Genomic DNA, 22,912 nt, shown 5'->3' on the forward strand with positions numbered 1-22,912 from the left:
GTGTACGTAACAAAATATCCACCCCGATGAGTGTTCATGTAAATACGAGTGTTAAGTTTGCTACTCATTTGGAGCAAAACCATTCGACAAATTGGCTACATGAAAGTAAAAGTTACATAATTGAGTTTGTGTAAGTTGCTAAGTCATTAAAACAAATCGTGTTGTAAATATTTATATCTATCAATCTGGTGAGTTACTATTCATTTTTTTTAATCTACGTTTAAACAAAAATTATACACACATAATATATAGACATTAAAACTTATAATTAGTTGTTTACAGTTATTATACAACCCAAAGTAGCAATAGATATCGACAACAAAGATAAAGTAGAGAGTAGGTGTATAAAATGTAATTCTTGATTTAATGTTTACTATATTAATGTAAAGGAATAGTTTTACTGATATGTTTGTATGGAGTCGATGTCTAAATAACCCGGTCACCATAATGGAGGGGTGAGGGTGGGTTGCCGGAGCCGGCAGCGGGAAGGCCCCGCGCAGGCGCCGTAGACACTAGACAGCGCTCCCAGCGCCAAACCATCCAACTAACACACTAGCCCCACCACGAGCGCTCAATAATTCTATGACTATCATAGGAATTAGAAAACTAAGAACCATTTGACGAACCTATTATAAACGGTTTTGCCGGGAGGACTACATTATTATAAGTACTAGGTTAGGTTAATTGTACATAACTACTTTATGTTTTTTTATTATTATTGTAAGAGGACTTCAGCCTCTTCAGTTCCATTTTTTGATAGGCAAGTTTTGCTGTATGATTTTTCGCACTGCAACTGAAATGTAGGTAATATTTATAGTCTGTCAGGTCGGTTATATGTAAACCTGTAACTAAGTAATTACCTAGTTTCTATAAAATCATTTTTTTAAATACACTTAGGTACACAATACCAAAATAATATAACTACTCAAAACGAATTATAGGAGCCGAATCTCAAAGGGTCTATCAAGGGTCTATTAGCAGCCACCGAAAAGTTTCACTATCCATCTTCTGGCCCCATCATTGAGATCGGCTGGGTGCCACCAAATTATTGACAATTGTCATCTGTATATAAATTATATACCTAGGTACTTTAAGATTTCTTATGAAAATATGTATCTATTAGAAGTTGGTAAAAATCGTTTTGAAAGATAACATTTATGTAATACCTACTTATTTAATGTTTGGTAGGTAGGTACCTAATTATTCTAATTATAATTTCTTAGATTATTTTATCAAGATTTACGGTTAAGACGGACTAAAGTAATATTAGTTTTACAGTACATATGGTCCTATTTTCCCGCACTAGTGCGTAAAATAGCAAAAAGTTTAAAGGGCCATATGTACTGTAATAGTTATTTACGATACAAGAGCGGAAAAGAGGAAATTCGAAACGAGTCGCGATAAATTAAAACACGACCGAAGGGAGTGTTTTAAGTCGACACGAGTTGCGAATTACCTACCTATTCGCACGTGTATCGTACAAAGATTTACAGTACATATGGCCCTTTAAACTTTTGACATCGCACGAAAAGTCCTATTTTACGCACTAGTGCGGGAAAATAGGACTATATGTACTGTAAAACGTTGTACGATACACGTGCGAATAGGTAATTCGCAACTCGTGTCGATTTAAAACACTCCCTTCAGTCGTGTTTTAATTTATCGTCACTCCTTTCGAATTTCCTCATTTCCGCACTTGTATCGTAAATAACTATATTGTTTTATAAAATATCACTATGCAGAAAAAAAATCTAACAGTAGCCGTCAGTAAGTCTATCTTTAAACTGATATATTGTATAAATGATTGGAGTGAAAAGTCTTTAAACATATCTAATTTTATTTCGATAGTATAGTCATAGTGTATTCGCAATCTTTTTTTAATAATTATACTTGTCTTATGTTCCCTGATTTGTCAAAGTTGAAATTCTTTTTAGCCTGTTTTTCCTTTAGTTTTTTCAAAGATGTACCTATTGGTAATTTTTTCTTCGCAGTTGAGGTTGGGGATGTGATGATGGGATCCTAGAAATCCAGTGAATGCTTCAAGTATTAGAAACTGGATGTAACGATTAGTGGATCTGTGAGCTGTAGACTTCACAATTAGCTTAAGAATGTAAAAATATTTACTTGTTGAGTCAATATCACAGCGGACTCACAATAGTCTTAAATTATGTAGACGCTTCTGGCGCTTAAGCCCTTTGAACTAATTTCCGCCTTTTTGTATTTTTTTTCCTAAACGAAACGACAGAAAAAATCTATTTAACTACTGACCCTATTTATAAAATTTCACGAGAATTGGTTGAGAAATGCGACTTGTGGAGTAGAACATCCGTTAAAACGGAGATCTTCGCTAACCCTTCGGTCAATTAATACCATAAAATGATGACATATGTAGTAATTTATGAAGTCAGTTCTTAACGTTCCGTACCATTACGCAAAACACGGCAAAAATCACGTTTGTTGTATAGGAGCCCCACTTAAATATTTATTATATTCTGTTTTTAGTATTTGTTGTTATAGCGGCAACAGAAATACATCATCTGTGAAAATTTCCACTGCCTAGCTATCACGGTTCACGAGATACAGCCTGGTGACAGACAGACAGACGAGCAGACAGACGGACAGACGGACGGACAGCGGAGTCTTAGTAATAGGGTCCCGTTTTTACCCTTTGAGTACGGAGCCCTAAAAATGGTAATACTTAGTAGTTAGCAGTATAAGTATACAGGGTGTCCCAGAAATCGACGTCAAGCCGTAAACGCATGATAGACCAAGTCATAACAGTTATCATAAAAATACAAAAAAAAATCCAACTTATGTTCTTTAAAAATTATGATCAATTTAAAAAATCACTAAAAAATCCACACCCTGTAATGGTTCTTTAACTCTTGTTACTACAAATTCCATAATTTATTCTATTTTTTTTATTATTATGTAATCTTGAATAATGCTTCTGTAGATTTTTGCCTAAAATTTAAAGCCAACTGCTATTACTTGGAAGAAAATTACACTTTATCAAAACCAAATTATTTAAATTTACTGTTTCGCCCAACTTTAACTGACTGTACTGAAAAAAAAAATGTACTACGCTAGTTTGGCAAGTAACGTTAAAAACTGGCGCGTTTAATAAGGATTCCAAAATGGTATAACACTTGCTAGATTACGTTTTAAATAATTGGTCAATATTTTTTTTTGTAAATAACCCCAGTTTTTCACAAAATTTCCATACTTCCTTAAAATGACTTTAGCTTACCTAAAGCTTTGCTCAACGCCGTTTCTTAGTTTGATAGAGACGGGAAGAGTCATTTTGGAGTATGAGCGAGATAAGAAATCAAATTTCCACGTAATTTAAGAGCAAGGTCATGATATTGACTCAATCTTTTTACTTTAATTTAGGACCAGTTTTCTCATTAAATAAAACACAAACTATCAGATTTGAATTAATTTTTTTAGTTCAAACTGCCTTCCTTCAAAAGACACAGAGAAGACCCTCGATTCTTAGAGAAAATTTTATGGACCGATGAGTCAACATTTAAAAAAGATGGCTACATGAATTTGCACAATTTGCACGAGGTGCATGTAGAAAATCCAAATTTGATGAGGCAAGATAAGTCACAGTATCGATTTAAAGTAAACATGTGGACCGGGATACTAAATGGCAGAATAATTGAACCTTTTGAGCTGCCACAGATTTTGAATGGACAAGTTTATTTGGATTTACTTCAAAATACTTTACAAGATTTATTAGAAGTCGTGTCACTGAACATTTACAGAGAAATGTGGTTCCAGCAAGATGGCTGCCCAGCGCACTATGCCCGTTTAGTAAGAGAACATCTTGATGAAGAATACCCGCTCAGGTGGATAGGGCGCGCTGGGACAGTCTTGTGGCCACCCCGTTCGCCTGATTTAAATCCCCTAGATTTTTTTTACTGGAGAGCGGTTAAAGAGAAAGTGTACTCAAAACAATTGAGAATTTAGCTGAGCTGCGGGAAAGAATTGTAAATAGGGGAAGATTTGCCCGGAAAATAACCTGATCTTTTTTAAGAAAATGTCGTGCGTGCATTGCCGCTGAAGGAAGGCAGTTTGAACATTTATTGTAAAAAAATTAATTCAAATCTGATAATTTGTTTTTTGTTAAAAAAAATCTAATGAGAAAACTGGTCCTAAATTAAAGTAAAAAGATTGAGTCAATTTTCGTAACCTTGCTCTTAAATTACGTGGTAATTTGATTTCTTATCTCGCTCACACTCCAAAATGACTCTTCCCGTCTCTATCAAACTAAGAAACGGCGTTGAGCAAAGCTTTAGGTAAGCTAAAGTCATTTTAAGGAAGTATGGACATTTTGTGAAAAACTGGGGTTATTTACAAAAAAAATTGACCAATTACTTTAAACGTAATCTAGCAAGTGTTATACCATTTTGGAATCCTTATTAAACGCGCCAGTTTCTAACGTTACTTGCCAAACTAGCGTAGTAAATTTTTTTTTCAGTACAGTCAGTTAAACTTGGGCGAAACAGTAAATTTAAATAATTTGGTTTTGAAGAAGTGTAATTTTCTTCCAAGTAATAGCAGTTGGCTTTAAATTTTAGGCAAAAATCTACAGAAGCATTATTCAAGCTTACATAATAATAATAAAATTTGAATAAATTATGGAATTTGTAGTAACAAGAGTTAAAGAACCATTACAGGGTGTGGATTTTTTAGTGAATTTTTAAAGTGACCATAATTTTTAAAGAACGTGAGTTGGATTTTTTTTTGTATTTTTATGATAACTGTTATGACTTGGTCTATCATCCGTTTACGGCTTGACGTCGATTTCTGGGACACCCTGTATAAATAAATTCTACATGTAACAACTAAGTAGTAAGTACTGTAAGTAGGTACTTTGAAGCATCGTTTAGAATAGGAATAAGAATTCAGAAACTTGGCAAGAATGACTGGCAGTTATATTGAAACAACTAAAATAACTCAGCAGTACCTACTACCTGTGTGTATGTACTCCTTTTTTTAGTAGGTATCATCAATATCACTATTCATAATAAAAGCATACCTAAACTAAATGGTAGGAAGTGTCACTCATTCATTTGCCGACGATGTTAACTGGCCAGGGAACAATCACAGGCACCAGACACCTGTGTCGGTTACCCGTTTCTAGAAATGAGAGCGGCCGCCGGCGTTCCCAGTAACCGGCCGACCGATTCCGCAGTCACGTCGCCATTCGCAAATAGCTGACACTGACACACGAACATTGTTACGCAAGTAAGGAATGGACTCATTTTAAATAGTTTAGTGACACATATTGCTCATGCTTACAATATAGTGACTTTAGAAACGAAAGTCGTGATAAAAGCAGCTAGTTACAACAGTAAGTTAATTAGCCCAATGATAAACTAACTTTATTTATTTATTTGGTTGTCGAGAGTTATTTTGGTACACATTTTATTTCTTACCACGTTTACGCTCTGTGTTATAAAAGATATTTGTTTTATACAATACCAATTATTGAACATTAACATAACGTCAAAATTAACATAAAATAGATACCGCTCTGTTGATCATTGCCGCGAAACTGCCGCGAAACGTCTTATCAAATATGTTGATTAGTCCTGCCCTGCATGCGCTTCATTAACTTTAATTGTCGCGCACTTGCACTACCTATTACAATATATCATTTGATCATAGCAAGCCGAACGGCGAACACCATTTGCGAACTGAGAACGAGGTTAAATGTTAGTCTTGGAAATTGTAGGTCGTCAATAAGGTGCTAACAAATTAGCTACCAATATTTTTACTGCTCCTCGGCTCCTGTGGTACCTATACATATATATTTTTAAGTATGAAACATAACAGGTTTTATGTTTTTTAGAGAATGTTTTGCCAAAACAAGTTACCTAGGGATATTAATTATTCTTGTCCCCCAACCAGTTATAAACAAGTAAATAAAATTATGTTTTAAAAGTTACGTTGAAATGGTGTATGTTTTAACAAGTAACTCTGAAAGTAGTCAAATACTTACCGAAGAGAACAGGTGGTCAGTGTTCATTTTTGTCTGCAATTCATTTTTAATTTTTCATTTTTGTCGGCAATCCTAAAATTGTAAAAGCGGTAGAGTTAGACCAAGAAAAGTCTGCAACCATTTTGATAGCACAGTGCAAGTGTTAATTTTACGTCATGATTTCATAGATGTTTGACTTTTAAAATAACACTTGCATTGTACTGCATGTGCAATCATAATCGTTGAAGAACTATCTTGGTCTAACTATACCTACGCTGCCTCTTCTTTACGAGATAAATCAAAAATCCTAATAAAAAAAGGACTTAAGAAGTATATTGAGATACATTTTGCTTAGAAAACAATGAAAATATTAACCATGCAAAATAATTAGCCCGCAGCACAAGCTACAGCTTTTAAATTATAGAACTGTCAACGCTTGTTACTATATAAATGTCGTAGTCAGATCGTATAATCCGCCGTATTACATTACGGCTAGCCGTTATCAAAAACAGGGGCGTTTTGAAATGCGGCGGTTCGACGATTAGCCGGATTGTCATTGCGATACGTTCTTCAATAAGGCGGCCAACGTTTAGCCGCATCGTACTACTATTTTAGATTGTAGAGTGACCAGTTCTTTCGGTCGCCTACGTAACCGGAGTTTGACAATGTTTGCAATTTAATTTATTTTTACCATGGTCCCACCGCACTACATGTGTTTCTTTTCCAAAACATTTCCTTCACAACTTAAATAGACGGAGCCCCGCAAGCGGGGCTCCTATTTCTGGGCGTTTGCCCTTCGGGCATCTGAAGCTACCTAACGAACCTAACCTACTTACCTACCTACGCTTTTTTCCCCAAAGTGTAATGTTTTCACGGACGTCTCACTAAATCAATAGGTAGGTAGGTTAGGTTCGTTAGGTAGCTTCAGATGCCCGAAGGGCAAACCGCTCAGAAATAGGAGCCCCGCGAAGCGGGGCTCCGTCTAGTTAAGTTGCGAAAGAAATGTTTTTTGAAAAGAAACAGTCCGACGATCTCCAGATTTGATGGACACCCCAGCGTTTGTCAGGCAGCGCCACGGGTGTTAAAAATGGGAACTAAAAACTGTCAAAGCGGCGGCTAATGACTCGCTGTATTACATTACGGCTAGCCGTGTTGAAGAACGTATGGCGCCGAATACATTCCGGCGGATTCTCATTCAGCCGCATTCAATCCGGCTAATCGTTAAACCGCCGCATTTCAAAACGCCCCTGTTTTTGAAAACGGCTAGCCGTAATGTAATACGGCGGATTATACGATCCGACTGCGACATAAATACTCGTATCTCGTAATGTCATGTCATGTTACGTCTAGAAAAAAAAAAAGTCTGGCTAGCCAAAAAATATTGACAGATATTTCGTTGCTGTATCACCAATTGTCTATGATTTAAAAAAAGCTAAAAGTCAGTTGTCAATTTATGTCATTCATTCAAATTGTTTGCGGTTTATAAGGGGTTTATTTTAAATAATATTAATAAGGTCTGTACTGAGTGAAGTTCGCAAACTATTATTTAAGCTCGTAAATAATTACGACAATGTGCGAAGTCGACGTGTCGCGTTGTATAACGAAAAACTGCAATGTTTACAACTCCTAAACAAATGTAAACAAATTAGAAGGTTGGTGCTCTATAAATATTTTGATACTTAGCATTTAACATATTTGGCATAGTACTTATGTATTTTTTTGGTGATGGATTAATATTACGGTATTATCGAGCTAGGTCTTATTTGCACCACATTTCATTTTTCGCCTTGTTACAATGGTATATGGTGAGAAAGTGTTAACATATGTGTTTATCGTTGACTGTACTTTACATAGTGGTCGAAATTATGTGAGCTGACTTTGAGTGCACGCAACGTATATTAAACTTATATCCTTTTAGGTACCTTACGTGTGCACAGAAAATCAAAAATATTTTCTAGTATCAAAACTATAATTCCTACTACACAAAGTGTGACCAGCCCAAGATTGTTTGAATTTCCCGCCAAACATTCGTGTAATATTTCAGTAGCCAGACTAATGTTTGCAGGACATTGCTGCTCGGTAAATTATTTTTTTTTTTGAGTTAATCATTAAGTGTAACTAAAAAAAATTTTTAATTAATGGATAAACATGGATGATTTCTATATCTGGCTTAACTTATTGGCCCATATTAAATTAAATAATAAATCTGATTAAAATTAAGTACTTTATAAACTAAATACCTAAATTAAAACTAATAAAATACTACCGGTCTACATATGTTCAAATATTCAATATTAAATTAAATTAGTGGATTTACTCACCGCATAGTTAGACATCGTTAAATATGCAGTTAAAAGTTTGAACCTAACATAATACGTGAATTTCAATCAGGAGGTCGCGGACTCGCTCGAAAATACCATCAGCCGGCATAGTCTTAAACGATAATAATTCATTGTTATATTCTAGGCCGTGCGTAGCGATCACACACAAATTGGTACTTATCATATTTTACTCGTATGGTTGTGAATATGATATAGGCATACTTATAGCGATATATTACCTAGTAAGTACACGATTTTAATATGATTGCACGTGATCGTAACCACGCGCCGCGGATACGCACATGCTTGCGGTGGCACATACCTACCACAGTGTTTTATCAATGCATTTGATACCATACATTATTTTTCACCACACCAGCTCGTAAAGGCTTACTTTGCACTTCAAAAACTGATAAGAAAGTTGTATTTCATCCACATGTGAGGCACAGTAATATTATGCAAATTTTGAGTTGTTTGCTCATGGTGGCTGATAGAATGGACTTTTAAATAATGATTTTGGATGATAAATATTTAATAAGTTATTAATATAAATAATAACATTAATATGGATTTGATTTGATTTCATTTTGTTTGTTGTTTTACAGTTGGTACTTTCCTCGCATTGGTGTGGTGAAAAATGTTGTGTTTCACTCGGTGGCAAAATTTGTTTAACCCTCGTGCCTTGAAACCCTCGCAACGCTCAAGATTCCACTTTTCGAACCACTCGCTACGCTCGTGGTTCAATTTTGGAGTGTTTCGCTTGCTTGAGTATCAATAATAGCACGAGCGAGCGGTTAAACAACAACTTTGCCCCCTTGTAAAACAAATAACTATTATCAGTTCACAGGTGCTAAACTAGGCTCCTTATAAGTAGGTACAAACACAATGAACTAAAGTACTTACTGTAAAAACTTTTAGAACTAAAATATTTATTATAATCTATGTCGACAGGGTTAAATACAGCCATGGGATTATTGCTTCAATTTGCGTTTTTTTATAAACAACGTGAATCACTTAAGCTCCCTTCATCTAGATGCTGAGCTATTTGAAGAATAAAACGTAACATAAGTAGAGGTCGTTCCGACGAATCGTATTCGAGAAGTAACGAAATAATCCCATAGTTGCATTTATCCCGGTTGAATATCCGCTAATATCTTTATTGACTTAATGAGATTGTTTGTGTGGCGGAGCGGAGCTCCTGAGATTTATTTTTCGAATGTACCTATTGCTGCATGATCGTTGATCATAATCATTTGAACATATGTAGGTAGTATGTTCAAAATTTATAATGGCATGTCAGGGCAAGCATATTATGTAAACGTAGAGGTGTTATAGGTGTGACATTTGTTATTTTTATCTCAAATTATTTTCGTTAAGATCTTGAAGAATCACTCGGGAGTCTTGCGATCTTGCATCAAATATGCTATTGTACACAGAATTGTCGCGGTGCACACTTTTTATGTTAATTTGAAACAGACAGAACTATAATATATTTTTTGGTCTTTGATGTTTTCTCAATGTCTGTGTATTTGTACGTGTCTCGCCTAAGTCGTTACCTCGGAGAGTTATCATAATATTTATGTATTCCCATTTGTACCGAGATTTGGCTACAATACTATACAAGGTATTCAAATAGACAGCGGTTCTTCTACAACGTGTATTCGAACAAAACAATCGGTCAAGTGCGAGTCGGACTCGCGTTCCAAGGGTTCCGTACATTAACCAATTTGTAACAATGTATTTTTTTATGTGGAACATGACTGAAATATCTTTCAAAACCCGGGTCGGATCAAAAACTAAGTAATTAAGTCCGACTCATGCACGCTTCACTGCACATTTCTAATAGGTTTTCCTGTCATCTATATTAGGTAAAGAACTATTTTGTGTAAGTATATTTTTTCGAAATTTTAGAGCCAGTATTTTGGAGATAAGGGGGAATGGTCGGACAGACAGACATACAGACAGACGCACGAGTGATCCTATAAAGGTTCCGTTTTTTCCTTTTGAGGTTCGGAACCCTAAAAATACAAAAAACATTAAGTAGATATATGTATATTTAAAAGAAACAATCGATCCTGTTACATAACCTTCAGTCAGTGCACAGAACGGATCAATTAAGGAGATTGCGTCAGCAGAAGGCTCGCCTACTCCAACCGCTTCTCTCGCGACACGCTGATCAATGAGCCTATATATAGTGTACACTCCAATGACGACAAGTAGCACAACTGACTGCGGCTAGTGCTCGATGGGGGACATCCTGAACCCATTATAGTACCCTGCTACCGCCTCCACGATCCGACCACTCACTCGACATCGACGTCGTTAACCGCACGCATCCGACCAGTCAACTCCCTATTGATTGTAATTCCGATATATCGGTTGCAGGCGCCGCGTGCGTAATGGAGGAGAAGACAGAAACCGTACATTTGCAGCCGATAGCCGAGCCAACCAAGTAAGTCTAAGAATGTTAGCACTCGAGCTCTAGTTTATTTCAAGGTAATTCTTCTTAGGTTAAAGAATATTCACATGGGTAATCATCAACCTATTTACTTACTACCTACTTATAGTAAACTAGGACAAGCCCATCGGAAACGGGAAGATCTATCTCATTTATCACATACTCGTACCGTCATCATCATCTCGATCTTGCCATCAAATAATGTAGGGTCATTGCGCTAGTTTCGCGTCCACTTGACGAAATTTGAATATCATCATGACTACACAAATTTGGACTTATTGCAATCCTTAATATCTAAACAATTTATCTATCTACATAAAAATTATATTTCGCAAGTAGCAAATTAAAAATGAACCTATTATTTGCTAATCCGTCAAGTGGACGGAAACTGGCACTGGACGGTAAACTGACGCAATTACCCTATGTACCTACATGCCACGTAGGTTGGTACACCTACTAGGTACCTACTATACTGATAATATTTGTTTTACAAATCTATATCCACTTTTATTATTAATTGAATTTAAACCAATATGCATTGATAGAAATCCCTAACTAGGTAGCTACCTATTTCAAAGATTTCAAATACGAGTAGGTAGCCGTATTTATCTGAAAAGCTTTAATGAAAAACTTTTAATAATGACAAATCGTAACAGTATGGCGCCCGTGTGAACATTTTTATCCATAATTTTTATGATAACCTGTACTACATTTACTTTAAAAACTACATATATAGGTTAACAACGGCACAAACAGCTTTAAAAATGTAGTCAAGAAGGTACGTCAGCTGGCGTGGCAGAGATTTCGGGTTTCACCTTTCAAACAATAGTCGACCAGTACGGCTACCACCAGTTTTGACATTGACATAACGCTCACGTTTACGTAAATTACTTTCTATGCATCTCGCTCGTACTGGCATATTAGTGCAAGCGAGATGTACAGAAAGTAAATTACGTAAACGTGAGCGTTATGTCAATGTCAAAACTGGTGGTAGCCGTACAGGGGGCCGATGTTTGAATTTCGAGTGCTCGATTTCGTCACTCGAAAATCGGTGGAAAACAGCGTAATGCTGATTTTTGAAATACGAGCGATATACATTGGGAATCGAGTGGTATTGACCACTCGTTTTCAATTCTATTAGTAGAATTTAAATGCCGGGTACTGCAGATATTATTGAACGGAATACTCGAAACTCGAACGAAATCGAGCGGTCGAAATTCAAAAATCGGCCCCCAGCTACTCGAAAATTCGTGCAATTTCTTTCACCAATTGCAATTAAAATATAAAATATCAGAGAGCCCTGCCTGCAGTCGTGTAGTTAACTAGTTCTGAAATTTCAAACTGCATTAAATTGAGATATACGTAATTCAGATACGTAAAACATTTCATCAATATGATTTAATATTAGCGCATCACACATAGGTAAATGTCACAAGGTACTACCTACTGGGTTATTTTATACTTAGCTATGCGTATTGACACTGGATTTGTGATTTTATCAACTTGATATAAAGAAAAGGACAATAAAATGTATTGCATCATACCTTAATCTGTCTAATTATGCCATACCGTCGATTAGAAACAGCTTTCGATACATTTCTTAAAAAAATATATCATCTCCCTTATTTTATGAATAACATCAAATTCTATTAAAACGGGCAAGCTCAGGTAACAATATACACGCGGCATTTAGGTACCTATTCCACAAATAGCAAGACGATCTGTTGGCCTTGCCTATTTCGATCACAATGCTTGTGTGTAACCACAGAATAGTAATAATATAATCTGACTAGAGTTAGACCAAGAAAAGTCTGCAGTGATTTTGATAGCCCACGCAGTGCAAGTGTTATTCTAAATGTCAAACTTCTATAAAATTATGACGTATAAATGACACTTGCACTGCGTGGGCTATCAAACTCGCTGCAGACTTTTCTTCGTCTAACTCTACCAGCGGTCGTACTTTCGTATTCATATCTGGCTCGATAGTGTCCTGCGCACTATAATATTTTTCAAACACGATGACACCTGTCATCTCCATATAATTTATAATATAACGTAAAAACGCCAAATCTCGCAAAATTGTATTGAAATGACAGGTGTCATCCTACCCTTCAGAGTTTGAAATAGTTATTTGTTTTACAAGGGGGCAAAGTTGTTGTTTAACCGCTCGTGCTAATATTGATACCCGAGCAAGCGAAAGATTCCAAAATTGAACCACGAGCGTAGCGAGTGGTTCGAAATGGAATCTTGAGCGTTGCGAGGGTTTCTAAGCACGAGGGTTAGACAAAATTTGCCCCCAAGTGAAACACAACATTTTTCACCACACCAACCCGAAACAAATATTAAATGTAAAATATCAAACAAAATCAAACCAAATCAAATCTAAATGAATGTTTTTAAATATTTATCATCCAAAATCATCATTTAAAAGTCAATTCTACCAGCGAAAATTAGAAAACAACTCAAAATTTGCATTTGATTACTTTGCCTCACATGTGAATAAAATACAACTTTGCTATTCGTTTTTGAAGTGCAAAGTAAGCCTTTCCGAGCTGGTGTGGTGAAAAATATTATAAGCGCTTTGTACCTATTATTTAATGCAGCTCCATACTTCTTGATTAAGAAATTCTAATCGCTGGGCTGTACAGTCAACTGTAAAAATATGGGTGTACAAATAAATCATCTCAAAAATATGTCCCATAACTCTTGTCAGTGAATTAAGAACTATGGGACATATTTTTAAGTAAGTTGTCTACACCCATATTTTTACAGTGGACTGTACCAAGAAACAATCTTACTGAATAGGTATTTTGATTTGTATTTTTAATTTTTAGTTTTAGTTATTTTAATTGTACATAGTTAGTTTTAGTTTTATATTCCTGTTTATGTCTTTTAGTAATTTATATTAATAAATAAATGTACATCTTACTGAACGTCCAAGTTGCGTCCCTATTTCCAGAGATGGCGTTCCCGCCAGTTTTGCCGACGACGACGACTATGATCCGCACGAGCACCGACAAGTGAACAGGCCCACGAAGTAAGTTTGGTTATGCAAACAAATATTATTAATAATATCAAAGACATATGTAACTTCGTATAAGATGAATAAAGTCTAAGGAAAAAACGTGCCTTGGAATTCAAGAAAAAGTCATTCTCGGATAGATGGCGCACACACCTTTGGCCTATGCTCGGCTAGATGGCGTGACGACACCGTTTCATATTTAACAATTTTAACACATAGATATCAGTGAATGAACATGGTTCAAAATGATATAAAAATAATAAAATCATTTAACCATATGTATACATTTTTTTTATAATTTTATACGTTTTCATTTTGAGTTTTAGTCGTGTGTCAATAGATGGCAGTAAATTTACTGTGACTACAAAATTTACTATGACAGGACCCCTCTATACTATCTATTCTCTTTGATAATATTAATATGGCCAAAAATGTAAGGTGAGGAACAGTAAATTCGTTATGATAGAAGATTAAGGAGATTGACAGTGACATTGACCACATCAAGTTTGCAGCGTAACGTTACAAGTGTTGCAACAGTATAATTCTGCTGTAGTTGCCATCCGAATGTCACCTTAGCTTTACTCAAACTGCCGTATTCGAACTTCACGATATTCACAAGAGACGACACGTACTATATCCATTCTAGATACGTTATAGTTTAGATATCAACTAGTTCTCTTTTGCAGCGCAATTCGGGCAACCAATGTCACTTTTACGTTTGATAGAGTAAGATATCTTTTAGATGTGAATTGGATCTCTAAGTCATATCCTGTGGAAATCGTTCAACAGTATCTCCAGAATCGCGCAAATGTCAAATTTGACACGTTAAATCTTAAACATATCGTAATCGTATCTTGATGATGTCTAAAAGATGTCTATTAGATGTCTATTTCAAAATCCGAATCGGGCCCAAAGAATAGTATAATAATATAACTCCTCCTATTATCAATAGCATTGATATTGGGGCATTATAAAAATACTATTAGCGACCGGCACCGGCTTTGCACGGGTTTACAAATTATACACTTAAACCTTCCTCAAGAATCACTCTGTCCATAGGTGAAAATCGCATGAAAATCCGTTCAGTAGTCTATGAGTTTGTCGCGAACATACATACACACAAACAGACAGACGCGAGACGCTGTTTTTAATTAAGGTTAAGTTTTTTAGGGTTCCGTTCCTCAAAAGGAAAAAACGGAACCCTTATAGTTCACTCGTGCGTCTGTCTGTCTGTCTGTCCGTCTGTCACAGCCCATTTTCTCCAAAAGTACTGGACCAATTAAGATGAAATTTGCTACACATATGTAAATTCGTGACCCAAAGACGGATATCTAACGTAAACAAATGAATTTTATACATACATGGGGGCCACTTTTGGGGGGTAAATGAGAAAATTAATACACAGGGTGATTAACGTTAATTTTCTAGTCGTGTTGAAAAAAAACGTTATTAATTTTTTTACGACATGCATGGTCATCCTAAAATTAGAATACTAAACTGAACTACTGGCAAACTGAATTACTGTCATCACGGTCTGGTTACTTTTGAAAACTCGTATCTCACTCAAGTTTGACAGTTTATTTTCTTCGTAATCTAAAGCCATTACGGTTAAAGAGGTTTTATGTTTATTAATTAGGCAGGACCTAATTAATTAGGTCCTGTAGGGTGACCATGATTGTGAGAATTAAATTTGCCCTCACCAAAAAGTTAAAAAATAGGAAAAAGTGTTGTTGTTTCTCCTAAATACGACAGTGATGGATCAATTATCAGTTACTGAGTGTGCAGGATTAGTCCTGCTCACGTCTCATGAATCATCCTGTATAATGTTTTTCAAACTATATCGTGACATATCAAATATCAAATGAAAGAGCTCATTTTGAGAATCTCAAATATATATTTTTTGTAATTTTAAAATAAATAGTTTTAGAAGTCATTTAAGAAAATAGTCAAAAAATGACCATTCCCCTTTTATCTCCGAAACTACTGAGTCTAAAATTTTGAAAAAAATATACGTAATAGTTCTTTACCTACAAATGACAGGAAAACCTATTAGAAATATGCTGTCAACCGTGAGTCGGACGAAATAGTTCGTTTTTGGTCCGACACCTACGGGTTTTTACAAGCTTTTATTTACTTTCACCTGTCCTGTTGTCGGTCTGTAATCAAATCTTGCAAGTTAAATTTGATCCACTTCCTGGTTTCCGATACAGCTGAAATTTTGCAATGACAATGCAATATTATGGTACCATCGAGCTGATCTGATGATGGAGACAGGAGGTGCCCATAGGAACTCTGTGATGAAACAACGCAACCTAATTGTGTTAGGGGTTTTTAGAATTGTCTCGATTAGTATTAGTTGTCTGTCGTAAGAAAAGTACAGTCAGCGATAAAAGCTTGTACCAAAAATATTTTTTTTTGCCAAAAACTTTTTTTAAGGCATTACATTCGCGTTTCACATGAAAAAAATACATTGTTAAAAATTGGGTAATGTACCCTTGGAACGCGAGTCCAACTCGCACTTGGCCAGTTTTTTTAATTGGTAGATTAGGTAAGGTAGAAGTACTAGTGTTCGACATGGGCACTTTATGTCAAACTGACAAGGATTAAATTTGAATACAGAAAAATCTTCGCCGTTCAAATTTAACCTATATTACTTTGACATTAAGTGCCCACGTCGAATACTAGTGCAGCGTCGAGCACTAGTACTTCTACCTTATAAGTACTTAGATTTTAATCATATTCAAAATAATTTTCGTAAATCTGTTCCCCTCATGAAGAATCAGAATTCGTGTTCATATTTTAGAAATAGGTAGGTACCGCACATAATATTTTTAAGTAAACTTTACATTACAGTGACTTCGAGACGCTAGTTCACCTGCTGAAATGCAGCTTGGGCACGGGCATCCTCGCCATGCCGCAGGCGTTCGCGCGCTCCGGCCTCGTCACCGGCATCATCTCCACCGTCATCGTCGGCGCGCTCTGCACTTACTGTTTACATGTTCTGGTTTGTACAAGTACCTATCCGCCGATTCGGTTATGAGCGCTAAATGGGTTATTCGAGTTTAACTAGTGGTTCACACCGAAAAGAGACCTCGCGTAACATTTAAATCTCCTTAATTCGTTGAGCCTTATGAAAACTGTAAAATTTGAATTAAGTACGTTCGAACCTAATGTTGTGGATAATTAAAAAAAAATATTTTGTCTGGACTTAATAATACAGTCGACTCTCGTTAATTCAAACCCGCGATAATTCGAACCTCTCTATAATTCGAAGTTATCACGAGTTCCCTAGAAAATCTCTTTATATTTCGAAGAAAATCAATACATTTTTAAGCACTTGGTAATTCGAACAAAAAAGTCATCGCTACGTAACAAAACGACGCGTTAATTCGAACACACATGGCGTCAAACACTCGACAATTCAAAGTTATCAGATTGCAGAGGTAGGTACGTACCCCTACATTTTGAGACAAGTTCAAGTTCATCGTTGCACGAGCATTTATCATTGTAGTAAAAGCATTTCAGGCACTAGGTATTTCTGATAAAAAAAAGTTATTGAAGCAAACTAATATTACAGACTTCTTCCGAAAGACTAATAATTAATTCACATTATCCCTAGTAGCATTTTCGTTGGGGCCTACGGTGCCAACGGTAGGGAAAACGTTGGGATGAGGTTCGTTCCGCAGCCAACATTAATTTTGTATTGGCCCACCATCGCATTTACCAACATTCGCTGTGGCACAGATGCCCAACAATGGGCCTTTGTGTATTTTGGTACCGTTGGCTAAACAACGATAATATTCGTTGGCCCAATGATGACATATATCGCATTTACCAACATTGGCAGTGGCAGTGATGCCCAACAATGGGCCTTTGTGTATGTTGCTACCGTTCTCTAAACAACGATAACATTCGTTGGCCCAATGGTGACGAACACCGCATTTACCAACATTGGCTGTGGCACGGATGCCCAACAATGGGCCTTTGTGTATTTTGGTAACGTTGGCTTGTCAAGGATATCATCCGATGGCCCAATGATGACAAATATCGCATTTACCAACATTGGCTGTGGCACTGATACCCAACAATGGGCCTTTGTTTATTTTGGTAACGTTGGCTAATCGACGATATCATCCGATGGCCCAATGACGACAAATATCGCATTTACCAACATTGGCTGTAGCATTGATGCCCAACAATGGGCCTTTGTTTATTTTGGTAACGTTGGCTAATCAACGATATCATCCGATGGCCCAATGACGACAAATATCGCATTTACCAACATTGACTGTAGCATTGATGCCCAACAATGGGCCTTTGTGTATTTTGGTAACGTTGGCTAATCAACGATATCATCCGATGGCCCAATGATGACAAATATCGCATTTACCAACATTGACTGTGGCACTGATGCCCAACAATGGGCCTTTGTTTATTTTGGTAACGTTGGCTAATCAACGATATCATACGATGGCCCAATGACGACAAATATCGCATTTACCAACATTGGCTGTAGCATTGAGGCCCAACAACGGGCCTTTGTGTATTTTGCTACCGTTCGCTAAACAACGATAACATTTGTTGGCCCAATGGTGACGAATACCGCATTTACCAACATTGGCTGTGGCACAGATGCCCAACAATGGGCCTTTGTGTATTTTGGTAACATTGGCTAGTCAAAGATATCATCCGATGGCCCAATGACGACAAATATCGCATTTACCAACATTGGCTGTAGCATTGAGGCCCAACAATGGGCCTTTGTGTATTTTGCTACCGTTCGCTAAACAACGATAACATTCGTTGGCCCAATGATAACAAATATCGTATTTACCAACATTGGCTGTGGCACTGACACCTAGCAATGGGCCTTTGTGTATTTTGGTACCGGTGGCTAAACAACGATAACATTCGTTGGCCCAGTGAGCACAAATATCGCATTTACCAACATTGGCTGTGGTACTGATGCCCAACAATACCAGTTGAGTTTGCTTGTGGCGTCACTAGATGGCGTTACTGTCTCCAAACATCGAAGTTATAGTTATTTTCTCGATTATTCCGGATATAATCATAATATTTTTTTAAAGTAACTTATAAATCTAATAGCTATAACTATAAAATTTATACATAAATTTTAAAAATTGTATTTTACCAACATTTTCTCAATTTAAATCTCAAAAAACATAAATCTCGCTTACGAAGTTTCGAAGTGCGGTTAGTATATATACAAATTAGAGTGTATAGTAAGTGTACTTGCTTCGGCAGTACATATACTAAAATTGGAACGATACAGAGAAGATTAACAACAACTGCTGTCTAGCCTAGGGCCTTCATGTGGATACAACCAATGCCTAGTTGCCTACCGTAGTGTAATTGTAATATTTATCAGCAAAGGCCCAACGTCGTATTACACAACCACTTACTTAACGTAGGGTAACTGTAGGACTCGTAAACAAAAGCCCATTACATAATTAGACTGTAGGCACACTATAAATTACACAACTATTTACCTACGGTAGTATTGTAAGAATCCTACACAAGGCCCAACGTTAAAGTTACAATGTTGGCCCTTTGTGAGACAAGCTGTGTTGGGCCTTCAACCTGGTGCACGACTACCTACCGACCTACCTGACTTGCCGTTGGGTAATTGTTGAATTTGCAAACAGAAGCACAACGAAAAAATTGCCCTTTTTTATTTTTTTGCAGTTGGTCCTACAGCAAGCCATACGGCCAAATGTTACAATTAACCAACCATCAAACAAATGTGTATAGGCCCAACCACGGCCCAACCAAAACCACCACCGTTGAATAATTGTATGATTTATTTAAATAGGCCCAACGATAAAATTACTCTAATGGCCCTCTGTTGGGAATCTTCGGGAGGGCCTTTGTCGAGGGCCCTCCAGCAAATCGTACGGCCAAATGTAACAATTAACCAACCATCAAACAAATGTGTATAGGCCCAACCACGGCCCAACCAAAACCACCACCGTTGAATAATTGTATGATTTATTTAAATAGGCCCAACGAAAAAATTACTCTTATGGCCCTCTGTTGGGAATCTTCGGGAGGGCCTTTGTCGAGGGCCCTCCAGCAAATCGTACGGCCAAATATAACGGTTGCCCAACTAATACGTAAACAAAGACCCAACAAAATCCCTACAAGAAAATGCTATTAGGGATGTCATGTAAATATGTACCTCTAACCTTTGTTAACCATATTGTTAAAAAATTAGCAGTTAATAAATCATATTTGATTATTACTCAATAATTCGAACTTTCATATTTTTTCTCTCAATAATTTCGAACCATTTGATATTTCAAACTCTCGATAATTCGTAATATTTTAAAGGTCCCTTGAGTTTCGAATTAACGAGAGTCGACTGTAGTTTCTAGTATGTACCTAATGCTAAACAAATGATTCCCTGTCGCCTTGGGACAGTCACGAGCACTCGGATCTCGGACGTGTACCTTGCAGGGGGCTATTTATAAATTACTTAATTTCAAATTGTGGGGGGGGCGGGTTTGGACATCGGATGATGGTAGGAAACGGGGTCATTCGAAGCATGATTTTTGGATGGTTTTAGGGAGGGGGTCAAAAATCGTCAAAAATAGATGAGGTAATTGTTGAACAGCCCCCAGGTAGTAATCAAAGGCTATAGCTGTGTATCTTATATTGTTGTATTTTTAACATGGAGGTAATATTAATTGATATAAATATTTTTTTATCTCTTAGCGTTAGATATACATTGTTAAGTGAAAACTAATTTTAATACTTATCTGAACGGCATTAAGTGAGCACAAGCCACAATGATTTAAACGACGACTACCAGAACATCGTAGAAGTAGTAAAAACCGATGTCCATACTAGCTACTTTTGTGTATGTGTGCAGGTGCGTTCCCAGTACGAGCTGTGCAAGCGGCTGCGGGTGCCGCTGCTGACGTACCCGGAGTCTATGGCGGCGGCGCTGTCGCGCGGGCCGCCCGTTCTGCGCGTGCTGGCGCGCCCCTCGGCGCTCGCTGTCGACATATTCCTCGTTGTCTACCAGCTTGGAATCTGCTGCGTCTATATTGTCTTCATTGCGGAAAATATTAAAGCGGTATTTACAAGTTATGTTTATATATACTTGCCACTGATGTTTATATAACCAATTATTCAATACCTATCTCGATTCTCGACGCCTACGTATGACTTCATAACACCACATTAGCGACCAATTGGCATAAATATATGTAATTAAATAGGTGGAATATTTATATAATGAGCAAGAGAAAATCGGGTATGGAACCCTAAAAAGGACAGGCTCTGTCTAAATTGACTAATGAATGACTTATTATTTCTGAAACGGAATCAAAGTTTATTACCTTTATTACTGATACCTACTAGCATTTGTGATCACTAACTAAAGTGCTCAGTGTTATATAACAGTAGCCTACTTTGTTTAGCTTTAGATAATAGATTATATTGTAATTGGCGAGTATATAGGCGAGTTTTTTTTATTAGAGTGCTATTTTATTCGTTAAAAACTTTGAACAATTCCAATATGTCACATATAAATTGAATCCGTAAGATGTATTTCCAGTTCGTGCCTAATATAACTACGGAGGGAATGAATATGCTCCATAAGCGGCCATTTAAAGCGAGGTCATCGCATTGCAGGCACTTTAAGTGGGCGCCTTCTCGCCGCCGGTTTAGGTCACGCCGTGCCCTTTGCATCATTAATGCGTCCATATTCATCAACAGTTCAACTGTCGGCATACACATGACCAATGACGTTTCTATTGATTTCAGATGGTCGATGATTACTATGTGATGGACGTGAAACTCCACATGGTTATTATCCTGGGACCGCTGATCGCATTCAACTGTATCCCCAATTTGAAAATTCTGGCGCCATTCTCAACACTCGCAAATCTAATCACTTTCGTCGGCCTCGGTATTGTGCTGTACTTTTTACTGGGGACCGAGAAGAAATCACAAACGCCTTTGGACCTCTGGGGCTCCTTTAAGACATACCCTTTGTTTTTCGGGACTATTCTGTTTGCGCTTACTGCTGTGGGGGTTGTAAGTATTAGTAATAGGTACTAATTAACAGATCACTATAGCTTTGCGATGGACTCTACATACCTACTGCTTTAATTGCTCAGCAGCTTTTTTTAATAGCTAATGCGTAATAACCTACTGCACATGACTCTCCTGACAGGAAGGCAGAACCTACATATAACCATATCCCAATATGTCTTGATTTACATATTGAAGATGTGAGTAGAGTAACTTAAATTATATAAAACAAAGTCCCTGCCTCATCTGTCTGTTTGTACCTACCTATGCTATGTATGTATGTATGTTCGCGATAAACTCAAAAACGATCTACTGAACGGATTTTCATGCCGTTGCACCTAGAGTCTGTGCAGAAAGAGTCGTAGAATGTATTGTTTCCCAAGGGAAATATAAGTATTTCACGACTCTTCTCTTTCCGCACAGACTCTATCAATAAAAAGATTATTGAGGAAGGTTTAAGTGTACGATTTGTATAACCCGTGCGAATCCGGCGCGAATAATTTAAGAGATTTTAACATAGTTACAAGATAACTAATAGATTCACTTTGCTTTTTTTTGTGTACGAGCGAATAAGTCGTTTGCTATAACAAAGGCGCATTGCAAAAAAATATTCTTGTTGTCAAGTTTACAATACTTACCTTCTTGTACCTACTGTACTCGTTTACTTACTGATATATTGTGCCTTGGTTTATTATAAGCCGTTTTATATTAATTGATCAGCGACGGAAGCACGGTCGCATTTTTATCGCTTGTCACCATGCCTGTCACGTTCTAACAAGTATGTAAGTGCGAAAGTGACGGGCATAGCGACAGGCGATAAAAATGTAACCATGCTGCGGTCGCTTTTTATCCCATCCGACCGCGTAGTCCGACTGTTTTGTCCGGCATATCGGACGACAAGGAATTTTAATTCCTCGCTGTTCGACCACTCGGGCTACCTATAAAGATTTTTATATTTCACTTAGTTCGAACTACGTGGAGTTTTAGTTTCTCGTGGCGATGGTCGAAGTACGTAGAATATAAAAATTGACAAGACTGTCGGACCACGCATGGAGGGA

At 37.0% G+C, this 22,912-nt stretch overlaps 1 protein-coding gene across 1 annotated transcript in view; it reads left to right on the top strand.

The window, feature by feature from the left end:
- Positions 1 to 12: 12 nt before the first annotated feature.
- Positions 13 to 22,912, top strand: part of LOC134804806 (proton-coupled amino acid transporter-like protein CG1139) — a 32,001-nt gene continuing 9,101 nt past the window's right edge. The window contains exons 1-6 of the mRNA XM_063778057.1: positions 13 to 105; positions 10,699 to 10,765; positions 13,731 to 13,808; positions 16,647 to 16,797; positions 20,686 to 20,892; positions 21,585 to 21,857. Coding sequence (XP_063634127.1) covers positions 27 to 105; positions 10,699 to 10,765; positions 13,731 to 13,808; positions 16,647 to 16,797; positions 20,686 to 20,892; positions 21,585 to 21,857 — 855 coding nt within the window. The 5' untranslated portion in view covers positions 13 to 26. The remainder of the gene's footprint in view (positions 106 to 10,698; positions 10,766 to 13,730; positions 13,809 to 16,646; positions 16,798 to 20,685; positions 20,893 to 21,584; positions 21,858 to 22,912) is intronic.

Source organism: Cydia splendana, chromosome Z (genome assembly GCF_910591565.1).
Source record: "Cydia splendana chromosome Z, ilCydSple1.2, whole genome shotgun sequence".
NCBI classification, from domain to species: Eukaryota; Metazoa; Arthropoda; class Insecta; order Lepidoptera; family Tortricidae; genus Cydia; species Cydia splendana.